A 15,925-nucleotide genomic window follows, 5' to 3' on the forward strand; every position below is an offset into this window, starting at 1 on the left:
CCTGAAGGAGCCCCTCCTGCCCTCGGCACCATCTTGCATTCTGGCTCTGATAACTGTTTCCCCTTCAAGGTCTCTCTCTATTCCCCAAAACTTGCCAAGGCCATACCACTTAATAGTGTCACAGAGTTACACAGTGCAAAAACAGGCCCTTCAGCCCAACTGGCCAATGCTGACCAACTTATCCCACCCACACTCGTCCCACCTGCCTGTGTTGGGCCATATCCCTCCAAACCCATCCTATGACTGAATCTGTCCAAATGGTCCTTTGTAGTGACTACTCCAGTACAGCTACTAAGTGAATGCGCCAGACCTAGTGTTAGTCAACAAAGACTCTTCATTCAAATTTCCCTCCTCTTTTAAATCCCTTCTGGCCCGGACTCCCAGGGACCGGACGTGACATCACCCTGTGCCTGCAACTCACCTGAAGAGCGCGCGTCTTAAAGACGACGGGAGCCTCATGTCATCTTGTGTGCCGCGACCCAGTCTGCAGCGTCACGTGGCCCCACCCCCCCGGCCAGCTGAGTGAGAGGTGACCAGGCCCGTGGCTGCTCAACCCACTACACCTTCAATATTGCAATAGTCCCTTCCTCCATCTCCTCCTCCGGCTGCCCGTTCCAAAAACGTTACCCCTCAGGTTCCTGTTAAATCTCTCCCTCCTCCCCCCCACCTTAAACCTCTACCCTCTGGTTACTTATTCTCCTACTCTGGGCAAAAGACTGTCTACATTCATCCGATCTAATTCTCTCGTGATCTTGACCCCTCTGTGAGATCTCCCCTCATCCTCCTGCGCTCCAAGCAATAAAGGCCCATCCTGGTCAACCTCTCCCTGTAGCTCAGGCCCCCCTGAGTCCTGGCAACATCCTCGTCAATCTTCACTGCACCCTCTCCAGCTCCTCGACGACATCTTCCCTGCAGCTCGGCGACCAACACTGAATGCAATGCTCCAAATGGGGCCTCACTAATGTCTTATAGAACTGCAACATGACCCCCCCCCCCCCCCACAACATTCAGTACTCTGTCTGATGAAGCCCAATGTGCTGAAAGCCTTTTTGACCACCTTATCTACATGTGACGCCACTTATGTAGTTTACCCTGTACACTGAGATCCCTCTGCTCTACCACTCTCTCCAGGACCCTATCATTCACTGAGCAAGTCCTGCCCTTGGTGAACTTCCCAAAATATAAACCCTTTCCATCACATTCAAGACACAGGGAGATTGAGGTGTGACAGAGGGCACCAACAATTCAAAACATAAAAGAGCTTGCATTTCGATAGCACCCTTTTCCACCTCAGCAACAGCCTGGACCATGGCCAATGCCGACGCAGCTACTCCTGGCAACGAAAAGTGGAGTTGAAAGGGCACAGCAAGATCCCAGGAGCATCACCGTGGTAATCCAAGCCTATTCCACCCCCCCAACCCATTCAGTGGGTGAGGAAGAGCTACCTCACCCTTTGAATGGTTTGGAAGATCCCGTGGTCTGTCACTTTGATGGACAGAGGGAAGGTCTGGTCAAGAAACATCAGATGACCCAGTCATTCCCGAATTGCTGCTCATGGGATCTTGCTCTTCATATATACTTGGCCTCATTCATTCTGTGACTGGATCATCCAAATACCTCATTGGATGGAAGGAGCTTAAAAAGACAGAAATGTGTCTGATCACTCTCTCTCTCTCTCTCTCTCTCTCTCTCTCTCTCTCTCTCTCTCTCTCTCTCTTCTCTCTCCCCTCTCCCTCTTTCTCTCTCTCTGCAGTTCTATCAATTAGACTTGACTGACCAGAAGTTGAGATTAATAGGCTTTAGTCACTATAAACTTACAGGCATCTCTTAAATGCCATTAGCCTGATTCCAAAACAGGACTGAGGGAGGGGATTGGGCGGTACCACCTTTATTAGGGATCCTGGAGGGGGAGGAGTCATAGAATTTGGAGGGTGGCCCAACCAGTACAATGCCTACAATACAGTGATCCACCACATTCACCCCCTCCCTTCTCTCTCTCTCTCTCTCCCCCTCCCTCTCCCTTTCCCTCTGCTCCCCTCTGCCTCTCTCTCCCTCTCCCTCATCCTTTCCCTTTCCTCCCCTCTGCCTCTCTCTTTCTTGTTGAAGAATATGCTAGCAAATTTCTACAGGTGCACTGTGGAAAATACACTGACTGGCTGCATCACATCCTAGTTTGAGAATTAGACTGTGCGGGAATGCAGAAGGCCACAGGAGGTATAACACGCAGTCAGGTCCATCACAGGCTCTGACCTCCCATCCACTGCAGACGTCTATGTGAGGCGCTGTCTCAAGAAGGCAGCCGATGTCATAAAGGGTCCCCATCACCCTGGTCACAAGCTGTTCTCACTGCTCCCTTCAGGCAGAAGGTACAGAAGCCTGAAGACTGGCACCTCTCGGTTCAAGGGCAGTTTTGAATCCAACAGCCATCAGGGTCCTGAACCTCCCTTTGTTACCCTGATCAGGGACTGGTCCAAGGCCACAGAAGGGCTGTCTGCACGATTATGCCACTTTTTACTGGAATAATGTGAATATTTATTATCTATCCATCTTTTCTTTTTATTTTGTCTCATTTTAATTCAAATTTTGTGTAGGGTGTTTTTGACTGTCAGTTGCCTTCCACAGATGCTGCCTGACCAGCTGAGTTTCTCCCGTACTATGTGTGTTGCTCGTTTTCCATCTTCCGCTCGTTTCTTATTTACCTCATGTAGCTTTTTGTCACAAGGTACCTGTTCGGCTGCAGCAGATAAGAATTTTGGAGCATTTCTGTTACCTCTCTCACACGTTCTCTCCCGCCCATTTCTTTCTCTCCCTCACTTTGTCTTTTCTCTTTTCCGTCCCCTCCCACTTCATTGCCGGATCGCTCCTTCTTTCCCCTCTCTCCATCTTCAACATTCACATCCTTCCTTTCCCTCCCCATCCCCCTTCTTTTTTTGCTCTCCCACCATTCTTTCTATACCCTGCTCCCCCCTGTTTTCTCTTGTGCACACTCTCCCTTCTCCAACCATGGCCTCTTGCCTGTGGGCCTGTACTTCTCCCCTGCCCCTTCAGCCCTTCCCACTGCCCCTCCACCTCCCCACCCCCTCCTCCTCACCATTTTTTTCAGGTGCCTGTCTACATTTTGTTTATACCCTGATGAAGGGCTCAGTTCTGAAACGTTGGTTATGTATCTTTATCATTCGCTGTGCGAACTGTTGAGTTTCTCCAGCATTGTGTATTTACTTTAATTCTTTCTACTGTTACGGGCCCAGAGGACCCCAAAACCCAGCAGCAGTAGATATAGCACCACTGTTCTCTCCCAGTGTCTCTGGGAGAGTCTGACCCCGCACTTTTGTTACGGGCCCAGAGGACCCCAAAACCCAGCAGCAATAGATATTCACCGACAAATGGTTACTTAAACAAAAGTTGCTTTTAATTATCTTTAAAGATGAAAACAGAATCAAACTTTAACTTATCTCTATTAACTTAACTAACCTAACTTAACCCCCTTCTATTTCTAAGCGCACGCGTATGTAATGTGTGTAAGTTCAGAAAAGTTCTTTGCTTCACAATCCAACCTCACTTCTCATTCCTCCAAGTTCACTGGTTGCAGGCAATTCTTATACTGTGCACAGAATTTAACAATTATAAAGTTCACCAGGCTTTGCCGCTTGAAAGGTAAATGGTTACCGCTTAGGAAGGTTCTTGTCAGTTTTCAGAGAGAGATTTGTTGTTTCAGGACATCCACAATTGATTCCTTTTTAATCAGCCACTTCAGTGTCTTGCTGACAAAACTTGCCCCTTCAGGGTTCTCCAGATGATAATCTCTTTCTTTCAGGTCACCACAGAGTTCCTTTTTGTTTCTCTTATTCCAAGTGAAACATTAGATAGCCAGTCCTCTACTTTTGCATGAACCACAAGGGCTTTGACCAGGCTAGGCTAAGCACTCACAACCCGTCTTCCATATGGGTTTTTCCACAAGCTTGCCAGCTTGTCCTGTTCCAGTCCCAGTTGCTGCTGCTGACTGTATCACAGTAGAACTGATCTGTGTGTGTGTCTCTCTCTCTCTCTCTCTCTCTCTCTCTCTCTCTCTCTCTCTCTCTGTCTCTCTCTCTCTCTGTCTCTCTCTCTCTCTCTGTCTCTCTCTCTGTCTCTCTCTCTCTGTGTCTCTCTCTCTCTCTGTCTCTCTCTCTCTGTCTCTCTCTCTGTCTCTCTCTCTGTCTCTCTCTCTGTCTCTGTCTCTCTGTCTCTCTGTCTCTCTCTGTCTCTCTCTCTCTGTCTCTCTCTGTCTCTCTCTGTCTCTCTCTCTGTCTCTCTCTCTCTCTCTCTCTCTCTCTCTCTCTCTGTCTCTCTCTCACTCTCTCTCTGTGAGAGAAAAGCCTGTTTGACTCTCTCTGCTTGCAAAACCACATGACTCTCCTAGAACAGCAAGTTCCCCTCCAGACAGTCTGTGGCTCCGACAAGCTCTTTCATCTGTTGCCTTTTTGTAAACAACAATCCATTAGTGAAGTCTCTTGGGCACTCTCCAAAGCTTCTGCAAAGGCTCTGGGTAAATGTAGGTTGTTTTTTTCCGCGGAGGGTGGGTGAGATATAAACCAGAGGACACGGGTTAAGAATGAAAGGGGAAAGGGTTAGGGGGAACCGCTTCACTCAGCAAGCGGTGGGAGTGTGGAACGAGCTGAAGTGGTGAATGTGAGCTCAATGTTAACATTAAAGGAGAATTTGGACAGGTACGTGGACGGGAGGGGTACGGTGGGCTACGGACCGGGTAAAGGTTAATGAGACTAGGCAGAGAAATGGTTCAGCACAGTCTAGAAGGGCGGAAGGGGCCTGTTTCCGAGCTGTAATATTCTATGGTTCTATACAATCACTAGCCTTCAGCTGTTTTGTATCAGATGACAAGCCCACTGAAGTTTCAATCCCATCTGCCTCGTTCCACTGGTGTCTTGGTCAGACTGTAGGGGGGAGGGGGGGGGTTGAGTTAGTGTAGGATCTTCTGTTAAAGGCATTCAGACACAGACACATAACATTCCCCTGTCCTCGGGTGGGGGTTAGTGGCCTACACAGATTCTCTGGGACTGCATAGATAAGTTTATGGATTCCTGTAGGCTGCTACCCAAGCTCATTCTATTTTTGTCCTGAGCAGTCAATGAACACAGGCCCTCCCTCCTGCACCTCCACCCCCACCCCCACGCCCAGCTCCTGCTCTTCGCTGGTGTCGCATCACGATGGTCGGGGGTATTTTTGGCCTGACAAGCAACTGTAGAAACCCCAGCCTCCACAAACAATGAGCTGAGGAGCTAGCCGGGATCACGGACAGCTCCTTGGAGGGTCAGAGGGAGATCGGAGGGCACCGCATCAGAAGGAGGCGCTGGGAGCACCACAAGCTCGAGCCCACCCTTATTCATGGAGAGCGGAGCGTGTCGAATAACTTCCACAGGGAACAGTTGGGAACGCTGAGGGAGATTTCCACCCAGGATCACCAATTCCCCCCCCCACCCCCCCCTCCACCACCAGTTATCACTGATTGCTCAGCTAATTAGCCGGTGAGTAAGATGATCCAGATATGAGGCCTTATTGCTGATCGAATGAGCCCTGGGGAGTGATTGAAGGGCCATCGGAGAGTGTAGCATCGGCCCGCGATAGGGGAATTGTAGATATCAGAATGTGTGGTTGAGAGGGGTAGAGAGAGGGGATGAGCTTTGGCATCCGACGTGGGTGTCAGATCTAACGGGTGTGTTTAAAAAAAAGTGGGTCAATCAGTGTCCAAGTTGGTAAATATTGAGGGGATATCAAAATCAGAATTTATTGTCATAAATTCTCAGTTTTAAAGCACCATTCTGGGGACAAATAATCCTATGAGTTACATTTTTAAAAATGAGAGAAAGCGAGGTCGTGTCTGGGCTCATGTCGTTCAGAAATCTGGTGGCGGAGGGGACGAAGCTGTCCTTGGGCCGCTGGGTGCTCGTCTTCAGGCCCCTTCCAGATGAAAGGGTCGCCATATGAAGAGCGTGTTCTCACTGGAATGTAGGAGAATGATGGGATCTTATTGAAACATTTCGAATGTTGACAGGACAGAGTAGATGTAGAAAGGTTGTTTCCCTTGGTGGGAGAGCCCAGGACAAGAGGGCACAACTTCTGGATTGAAGGGCGTCCACTTGGAACCGAGATGTGAGGGAATTTTTTCAGAGGGTAGTGAATTTGTTGCCATGGGTGGTTGTGGAGGCCGGGTCATTGGGTGTATTTAAGGCAGAGATTGATAGGGTTCTTGATTAACTAGGGCATCAAAGGATATGGGGAGAAGGCCAGGCAGTGGAGCTGAGGGGTAAAATGGATCAGCTCATGATTGAATGGTGGGGCAAACTCGATGGGCTGAATGGCCTATTTATGCTTCTATGTCTTATCATACAAATATACACAGGTAGTGAGGAGGAAGTGAAGAGGCTGCAGAGAGACTTTGATTAGGAGGACGGGTAAAGAAGGGGCAAATGAAACAATGTTGGAAAGTGTCCGGTCGTGCTTTTTGGTCGAAGGAATAAAAGGGCCAACTATTATTTGGTTGGGGAGAAACCTCAGAAATTCAATGGTACAAAGAGACTTGGGCGACCTCATGCAGGACACCCTAAAGGTTAACTTCCAGGGTGGGGTGGCACAGTGGGTCTAGCAGTTAGTGCAAAGCTGTTACAGCGCCAGTGACCCGGGTTCGAATCCCGTGCCCTCACTAAGGAGTTTGTATGTCCTCCCCGTGTCTGCGTGGGTTTCCAATAGAGGCTCTGGTTTCATCCCACCCTTCAAAACATACAGGGTGTAAGTTAATGGGGTGTAATTGGGCAGTCCGGGCTCATGGGCTAGAAAGGCCTGTTACCATGCTCTATGTCTAAATGTAAGTGAGTCGGTAGTGAAGAAGGCGAAGGGTCATATGTAGAGGGATAGGATAGAAGAGCAGCGATGTGGTGTTGAGGCTTTATAAGGCACTGGTGAGGCCTCACTTTGGGTACGGGGTACAGTTTTGGGCTCCTTTTTTAAGAAAGGATGTGGTGGCATTGGAGAGGGTTCAGAGAAGATTCACAAGGATGATTCCAGGAATGAAAGGAATGTCTCATGGTCTTAATGAGGCGTATTTGTGATCAGATACTATTTATTGTCATCTGATAAAACACAGAACACTACAGCACAGTACAGGCTCTTCAGTCCTCGATCTTGTGCTGACCCATATATCCCTTCCTAAAAAGTACTAAACCCTCCCTACCCTGTAACCCTCTATTTTTCTTCTATCCATGTCCCTGTCTTGGAGATTCTTAAATACCCCTAATATTCCAGCCTCCACCACCATCCTCAGAAAGGCATTCCAGGCCCCCACAACTCTCTGTGTAAAAATTTTTTTTACCCCTGACGACTCCCCTAAACATCTCTCCCTTCACTTTGTATACACGTCCTCTAGTATTTGCTGATCCTGCCCTGGGAAACAGATGCTGGCTGTCCACCCTATCTATGCCTCTCAGAATCTTCTGGGCCTCTATTAAGTCTCCTCTCATCCTTCTACGCTTCAAAGAGAAAAGTCCCAGCTCTAATAACCTTGCCTCATAAGACTTATTTTCCAATCCAGGCAACATCCTGGTGAATCTCCTCTGTACCCTCGCCAGAGCTTCCACATCCTTCCTGTAATGAGGTGACTAGAACTGAACACAATACTTCAAGGGTGGTCTCACCAGAGATTTGTAGAGCTGCAACATGGCCCTTCAACTCCTGAACTCAATCCCCCTATTAATGAAGCCCAGCAGCCCATAGACCTTCTTAACTATCCTATCAACCTGTGCGATGTCCTTGAGGGATGTATGGATTTGGACCCCAAGGTCCCTCTGTTCATCCACACTCTTAATTAACCGACCATTAACACTACTCAGCCTTCTGGTTTGTATGTAATATTACACAAAGTTGCCTTTAGTCTGTCATAGGGCGGACAAAGATTCAGTGTAATGGAGCTATCAGTGAGTAATGCGGACTGTTAGTGAGTGAGGAGGGATTATTGGTTATTGATGAGTACAGATGTATTAGTGGGTGATGAGGGGTAGTAGCAGGAAATGTATATTGGTGAGTATTGGGGTGGGGGGGGGGTACCAGGCTGAGTGAAGTCACCACATGGGTATCTTGAGCCTTCCCAAGGCTGCCATTAGACAAAGCTGAGATTGTCCTTGGCATCACATCTGGTCAAATCCTGGTGTTGTGGCAACCTATGTAAACCCACACCACATTGATCTAAGTTAAGCTAGGAAAGTCTGTAGACACTGGCTTGGTAATGAAATACCACAATTGAACCCAGTGATTCTCAACCTTCCCTTCCCACTCACATCCCATTTTAAGTAATCCCTAGGCCATCGATACTCTGTGATTAGTAAGGGATTGCTTAAGGTGGGATGTGGGTGGGAAGGGAAGGTTGAGAATCACTGCTCTAGACCCAATTGTTACTGAAATCTTTTGCTTGAGAAAAATTGTCATTGGTCCATTTCCTTTGGAGTTGTGAAGACCTGCACATGACGAGTCAATGAGGGACGATTAAAACTTTTTCTTCCCACCCACATCCCACCTTAAACAATCCCTTACTCATCACAGAGCATAGGGAATGCTTAAAGTGGGTTGTGAGTGGGAAGGGAAGGTTGAGAACCACTGATTTAACCCTTCCCTCCCTCATAACCGTAACCCTCTACTTTTTTTCATCCATGTGCCTGTCTAAGAGTCTTTTAAATGCCCCTATTGTTCCAGCCTCTACCACCACCCCTGGCGATGCAATCCAGGCACCCGCTGCTCTCTGTGTAAAAAACTTACCCCTGGCGTTTTCACAAAACTTTCCTCCCCTTAACTCGTACAGATGACTTGGGGTATTCATGAGATATGTCCTGCCCCTGGCCAATATACACCACCACTGGCATGATGTTCTGAGCTGCGTCCACCATCTTCTGCAGCTCCTTCCGACCTTGAGGAGAGCAGCTCCCGTCCCCCACTGTGATGCCCCAGCAGGTCTGCTCTCGATGGGGCTCCTGAAGAAGTTAATTTAATTTTGTTTACAGCCATGCTAGAAGCTGATTCCGGCCATTTAAACCAGTGCCATCCAACTACACCCAAATTCACCTACACCTTTTGTATGCATTTGAAACATGGGAGGAAACTGGAGCACCCGAAGGAAACCCACGTAGACATGGGGAAGAGGTGAACTGGTGAAAACACAAAGCAGGTCAAACTGTGTTCTTTATGTAGTGAAGGTAAAGATATAGAACTGACATCATCTAGGCATGGAAAAATGTCAGCAGGTGTCTGAACAAAAGGGGAAAGGCAGGAAGTGTTGGGGTGGGGGAGGAGCATGATCGCAAAGGCAGGAGGTAATAGGTGGAGAATGGAGGGAGAGCTCAACAGCGAGCAGGGGAAGGAGGGATGGTGAGGTGAAATAGAGGGGGTGGAGAGCTGGTGGGGGGGAAGGGAAGGAAAGGGGGTGGAGAGCTGGTGGGTGGGGGAAGGGAAGGGGGAACATGCAGAACTTCTTCATCCTTCTGAAGAAGTCAAGGCTGTTGGTGTGCTTTTCTTGTGTCAAAGTGCTTGACCCAGGTCAGGTCACTGGAGATGTTTACTCCAAAGAACTTGAAGGCATCTCCTCTCTCCACTGCCCCACGATGGCTGTGGACAGGGGCCTGGTTTGTAACTCCTCTCCTCAAGTCCATGAATACAGGTGTTTGAAGGTAAGCAGGACTCATTGGGCCAAAGGGCCTGTTTCCCATCCTCCATGACCCTGTCTGACTCCACAATGTCCTTTGCTTGCAGGCAGAACCCAGGAGAGTGCCCTCATTCCCGGAGGGGGCTTGGTCCGATGGACGTGTTCGGTGGAGCGCCCAGGTTCCTGGCCTACCCCAGGGCCTTGACGGTGGCCTGTGGGGCCAACGCCATCCTCGAGTGCCGGATTGCTGGAGACCCCCGGCCTGCGGTGGTGTGGGAGCGGGATGCAACACCCATCTTGCCCTCCGCCCACCACCGCTTCCTGGAGGAAGGTGTCGCATACAGGCTGGTGGTGATGAAGGCCGGGGCGGAGGACAGCGGCCAATACATCTGCAAGGCCAAGAACAGGGTGGGAGAGACCTACGCTGCTGCGACCCTCACGGTGGCGGACGGCGGGCCGGGTGACCAGCCGGCCTTCCTGGTCAGGCCCAGCTCGGCCAGGGTGTCCCGGGGTGATGATGTGGTCTTCACGGGGAGGTTGAGTGGATGCCCACAGCCCCTGGTCACGTGGGAGAAGGATGGCAAGAACCTGGGCGAGATCTTCGAGAGCACTCATTTTAGTGCGGGCACCGAGGGTGAAGGATGGCACCACCTGAAGATCTTCGGTGCCCGGCCGCCCGATGGGGGTGTCTACATCTGCAGGGCTCGGAGTGCCCTCGGGGAAGCCACGGCGGCCGCCATGCTCCTGGTGGAGCCCGGCCCAGCCACCCAGGAGAACGGTGAACCCGGGCCGGAGTGGCAACATGGTGAAAGGAGGCGCCAGAAATGTCGCCGTGGCCCGCAGGAGCCAGTCTCTGGTGGCAAGGGGGGACTGCCAGGACTCGCCAAGGTCAAAGTCTTCTCGGTGTGGCAGGGCAAGCATGCCAAGTTCCGCTGCCTGGTGACGGGCAAGCCGACGCCTGAGATTGTGTGGCAGAAGGGGGGGTGTGTGGTGGTCCCCGACAGGCGCCACCTTCTCTACCAGGACCGGGAGGGATACTTCAACCTCAAGCTGCTCTACTGCAAACAAGGGGATGGTGGTCTCTACACCTGCGCTGCCTCCAACACCGCTGGCCATACTCTTAGCTCCGTCCTGCTGCACATCAAAGGTATCATCTCCCTTCTACCAGGCACAGCCCAGGGACCATGGTTCGATCCTGGCCACAGGTGCTGTCGGCCTGGAAGTGGGAGGACCCTCCATTACCCCTGGGCAGGGAAGGGGTGTGTGAGAAGGCAGGGATGACATGTTGTTACGGTGGGGGGGGGGTGGGGAAACCATGAGGTCACCGAAGGTGTGGGGAAACATGTTCACAGGAGGGGTGGGGAAACCATGTGGTCATGGGGGGTGGTGAAACCATGTGGTTACAGGGGGGTGGGGAAACCAGGTGGTCATGGGGGGGGTAGGGAAAACCATGTGATTATGGAGAGAGGGGAGAGGGTCAGGAAACCATGTGGTCATGGGCTGCAGGAGGGGTGGGGAAACCATCCACCACAGGGAGAATGCCTGGCAATACGAGGTAACATTGCACCTCTGTAAAACTCTGCATCGGCCACGTGGAGCATTGTGTCCAGATCTGTTCACCCAGTCACAGGACAGGGTGCTGCAGGCTCGAGTTATGGGGAGAGGGTTAAGAGGCTGGGTCTTTATTCCCTGGAGCGAAGCAGGCAGAGGGGTGACCTTGTAGAGGGTTATAAGATGATGAGTGGTGTGGATAAAGTGAATGCTCAGTCTTTTTCCCAAGGTATAGATGGAATATGAAGAAAAATAGGGGCACCTGGGTGTGACGCAGGGGATTGTTGCGGTTAGCGTTACATAGGTTGGCACAACATTGAAGGCCAAAGGGCCTGTTCTGTGCTGTAGTGTTCTATGTTCTAACCCTCTATTTTAATTCCATCCATGTGCCTGTCTAAGAGTACCAGCCTCCACCACCAGCCCTGGTCACGCATTCCAGGCACCCACCCTCTCTGTGATAAGAAACGTATCCCAAAACTACCCCCCCAACCTTAAACCGATGCCCTCTGGTATTGGCCACTGTTGCTCTCGGAAAAAAGATGTTGGCTGTCCACCCAGAGTCGCAAACTTACCTTCGTCAGGAGGAGGGTGAGAGCGTTTGGATCAGTGGGGTTTGGTGGGGTGGTGTTTGGGGAGATGAAGAATGCAATGCTGTGTCTAGTGAATAATTAAGGAAAGTCGACCTCACGGTGGCTGGAAGGAACGACCGAGAGTATTCTTCATATGTTTGTAAGCTGTGGTAAATCAGTGCCGTTGCGAGGTCTAACCAGAATTTTATAGAGTTACAACAGTAGTTTTCAAACCTTTTCTTTCCACCTTATCAATCCCTTACTAATCACAGAGCATCTGTGGCATTGGGATTACTTGAAGTGGGATGTGAGTGGAGAGAAAACACCATCCTAGACTTTCCCATCAGGGGGAGCAACTTTTCTATGTCTGCTTTGTCTCCCGATCCGGCTCCACTGTTTCCTTCTCTCCTTCACCCGTTTCCAATTTACTAGCTCACTCCAGTACTTGCTTTTTTCTTTCCCTCTCAACCACGATCCCAGGTGCATCTAAGGAAAACGCAGGTTCGGTGGAGCCACATCAGGCTCAAAGGGACAGATGGCCGACACCTGCTCCTGTTTCTTAGGGACTTCTACGAGATTTAGCGCCGTTGACCTCCAGATGGAGTTGGTGGTGAAGAATGCGAACGCAGTGTTGGTATTCACATCTGGAGGGATAGCAGACAAGAGCAGGGATGTGATGTTCAGACTCTATAAGGCACTGGTGAGGCCTCACTTGGAGTCTGGGGTACATTTTTGGGGGCCTTATTTGAGGAAGGACATGATGGTGTTGGAGAGGGTTCAGAGGAGATTCACTAGAATGAAACCAGGAATGAAAGGGTTAGCATATGAGGGACAATTGTCGGCTCCAGGACTGGACTTGTGGGAGTGCAGAAGGATGGGGAGGGGGGACCTCATAGAGGCATTCTGAGTGCTGAAAGGCCTTGTCAGAGTAGATGCGGCAAAGATGTTCCCTGTGGTAGGGGAGTCCAGGACAAGAGGGCACAACTTCAGGATAAAAGGGGGTCGATTTAAAGCAGAGATTTCTTTAGTCAGAGAGTCATGAGCCTGGGGAACCTGTTGCCACTGACAGCCTTGGAAGCGAGGTCATTGGGTGTATTTAAGGCAGAGATCAACAGGTGTTTGATTAGTCAGGGCATCAAGGGTTACGGGGAGAAGGCTGGGGACTGGGGCTGCTGGTGGATGGATCAGTTCAAGATTAGAATGGTGGAGCAGACTCGATGGGCCGATTGGCCTACTTCTGCTCCTATTTCTTTAGGGAGCTGAATTCAATCCTGACCTCCATTGTTGCCATCTCAGCATAGAACACACTGCACATGAATAGGTCAGCCACAGTTAGTGTAGAGCAGTGGTTCTCACCCTTGTTCCTTTCCATTCACATCCCACTTTAAGTAATCCCTAGGCCAATTGTGCTCTATTAAGGGAATACTTAAGGTGGGATGTGGGTGGGAAGGGAAAGTTGAGGATCACTGCTCTAGACCCAATCATTACTGAAATCTTTTGCTTGAGAAAAATTGTTATTGGCCCAGTTCCTTTGGAGTTCTGAAACCGTCCACATAACGAGTCAATGAGGGACGATTAAAACAGTGGTTTTCAAACTTTTTCTTTCCACCCACATCCCCCCCTTAAACAATCCCTTACTAATCACAGAGCATTGATGGCATCAGGATTACTTAAGGTGGTATGTGAATGGAGGCTGGTAGCAGTTAGTTCAACGCTATTACTGCACCAGTGTCTTGGGTTTGAATACAGTGCTGGCTGCAAGGAGTTTGTACATTCTCCCCGTGCCTGCTTGGGTTTTCCCTGGGGACTCTGGTTACCTTTCACCATACAAAACATATCAGGGTGGTGGGGGTGAGGGGGGGTTTGAGGGCTAATTGAATGTAACAGGACGCCCGGGCCCGTGGGCTGAAATGGCCCATTACCATGCAGTATTTCTAAATTTAAAAGGCCCTGAACATGATTCCCAAGATTTTTTTTTTTATTTTTTAAATTTTTTATTTTTCACACCATAAATCACGTTAGCCATGATATACACTTTTTCTTTTTCACACATATACAGTGACTTTTTCTCCCCCCCCCTCCCTCCTCCCAAGCCACCCCCCCACCCCCCCCTCTCATCCATTTTAGGTATACAATCTAGGTTGCATTAAGCCAGTCAGACAATGTTGTCATTCAACAAAAATACACCAGAAATTCTACTGAGTCCATTCTTTTCTTCTCTTCTCCTTCCATCAACTTAGGTAATGTTTGTTCCCGGTAGGTTTTCGCTATTGTATTTAATGTAAGGCTCCCATACTTGTTCGAATATTTCAATATTATTTCTTAAACTATATGTTATTTTTTCTAATGGAATACATTTATTCATTTCTATATACCATTGTTGTATTTTCAAATTATCTTCCAATTTCCAGGTTGACATAATACATTTTTTTGCTACGGCTAGGGCTATCTTAACAAATCTTTTTTGTGCATCCTCCAAGTCAATTCCAAATTCTTTATTTTTTATGTTACTTAGGAGAAAGATCTCTGGATTCTTTGGTATATTGTTTTCTGTTATTTTATTTAATATCTGATTGAGATCATCCCAAAATTTTTCTACTCTCTCACATGTCCAGATTGCATGAATTGTTGTTCCCATTTCTTTTTTACATCGAAAACATCTATCAGATACTGTTGGGTCCCATTTATTTAACTTTTGTGGTGTAATGTATAGTCTGTGTAACCAATTATATTGTATCATACGCAGCCTCGTATTTATTGTATTTCTCATCGTTCCAGAACATAATTTCTCCCATGTTTCCTTTTTTATCTTTATATTTAAATCTTGTTCCCATTTTTGTTTAGTTTTACCATTTGTTTCCTCATTCTCCTTTTCTTGCAGTTTAATATACATATTTGTTATAAATCTTTTGATTAACATTGTATCTGTAATCACATATTCAAGGTTACTTCCCTCTGGTAAACTCAAATTGCTTCCTAATTTATCTTTCAAGTAGGATCTCAGTTGGTAATATGCCAGCGCTGTATCTCCAGTTATATTGTACTTATCTTTCATTTGTTCAAAGGATAAGAATCTACTTCCTGAAAAACAATTTTCTATTCTTTTAATCCCTTTTTTTTCCCATTTTCTAAAGGAAAGGTTGTCTATTGTAAAAGGGAGTAGCTTATTTTGCGTCAATATTAGTTTTGGCAATTGATAATTTGTTTTATTTCTTTCTACATGAATCTTCTTCCAAATATTGAGGAGATGATGTAATACTGGAGAAGTTCTATGTTGTACCAATTTTTCGTCCCATTTATATAATATGTGTTCAGGTATCTTTTCCCCTATTTTATCTAATTCTAATCTCGTCCAGTCTGGTTTTTCCCTTGTTTGATACAAATCTGATAGGTATCTTAATTGTGCGGCTCTATAATAATTTTTGAAGTTTGGCAGTTGTAAGCCTCCTTGTTTATACCATTCTGTTAATTTATCTAACATGATTCCCAAGATTCAAGTACTTTCTCTTCGAGCAGAGTCTGGGGAAGGTCAGATAATTTCTTTCCATAGACATCAACCTTTGAAGTGTCCTCAATGGAAGTTGCTCTCTGCACCCCGTCTAGAACCCCCAACCAAGTTCCGGAGCCAGCTGCAAGATATTGAAGTGAGGGAGCGCGAGCAGGCCATCCTGGAGTGCGAGGTCCCAGCCGAGTCCATGCCTGCGGCCTGGTACCTCGAAGACCGGAGGCTACAGCCCAGTGCCAAGTACGTCATTGAGCAGCAAGGGAGCCTGCGGCGCCTCACCATCAAGGACATCACCATGGACGACGACGGCGTCTACCTCTGCCAGATGAAGGATGGTGGAAGGAGCATCGCTGAGGTGGCAGTGAAAGGTGAGAGGTCATGGTCAGAAAGTTTTACAGCACGGAAATAGGCCCTTCGGCCCAACGTTCATGGAGACCAACCTTAGTCTCAGGTAAAAACATGGAAATGGCTGGAAGAACTCAACAGGTCTCACAGCGTCCACAGGAGGGAACGATATCGAACTGAAGTTTCGGGCCTGAGGTCTTCTTCAAGGTGTGAATAAAAGGCAGGCTTGGGGGGGGAAGGGAAGAAAGGACGGGGAGGAGAACAGACTGACAGACA

At 48.5% G+C, this 15,925-nt stretch overlaps 1 protein-coding gene across 5 annotated transcripts in view; it reads left to right on the forward strand.

The window, feature by feature from the left end:
- The first annotated feature begins 2,374 nt into the window (after window positions 1–2,374).
- obsl1a (obscurin like cytoskeletal adaptor 1a) overlaps window positions 2,375–15,925 on the forward strand; it is a 100,673-nt gene continuing 87,122 nt past the window's right edge. For 4 of the 5 annotated variants that reach the window (XM_069935993.1, XM_069935994.1, XM_069935995.1 and 1 more), the window contains exons 1-3: window positions 2,375–2,524; window positions 9,787–10,826; window positions 15,403–15,672. In XM_069935993.1, coding sequence (XP_069792094.1) covers window positions 2,502–2,524; window positions 9,787–10,826; window positions 15,403–15,672 — 1,333 coding nt within the window. In that variant the 5' untranslated portion in view covers window positions 2,375–2,501. The remainder of the gene's footprint in view (window positions 2,525–9,786; window positions 10,827–15,402; window positions 15,673–15,925) is intronic. The other variant, XM_069935998.1, reaches the window with a different exon arrangement.

This window comes from Narcine bancroftii, chromosome 4 (assembly GCF_036971445.1).
Source record: "Narcine bancroftii isolate sNarBan1 chromosome 4, sNarBan1.hap1, whole genome shotgun sequence".
Lineage (NCBI taxonomy): Eukaryota > Metazoa > Chordata > Chondrichthyes > Torpediniformes > Narcinidae > Narcine > Narcine bancroftii.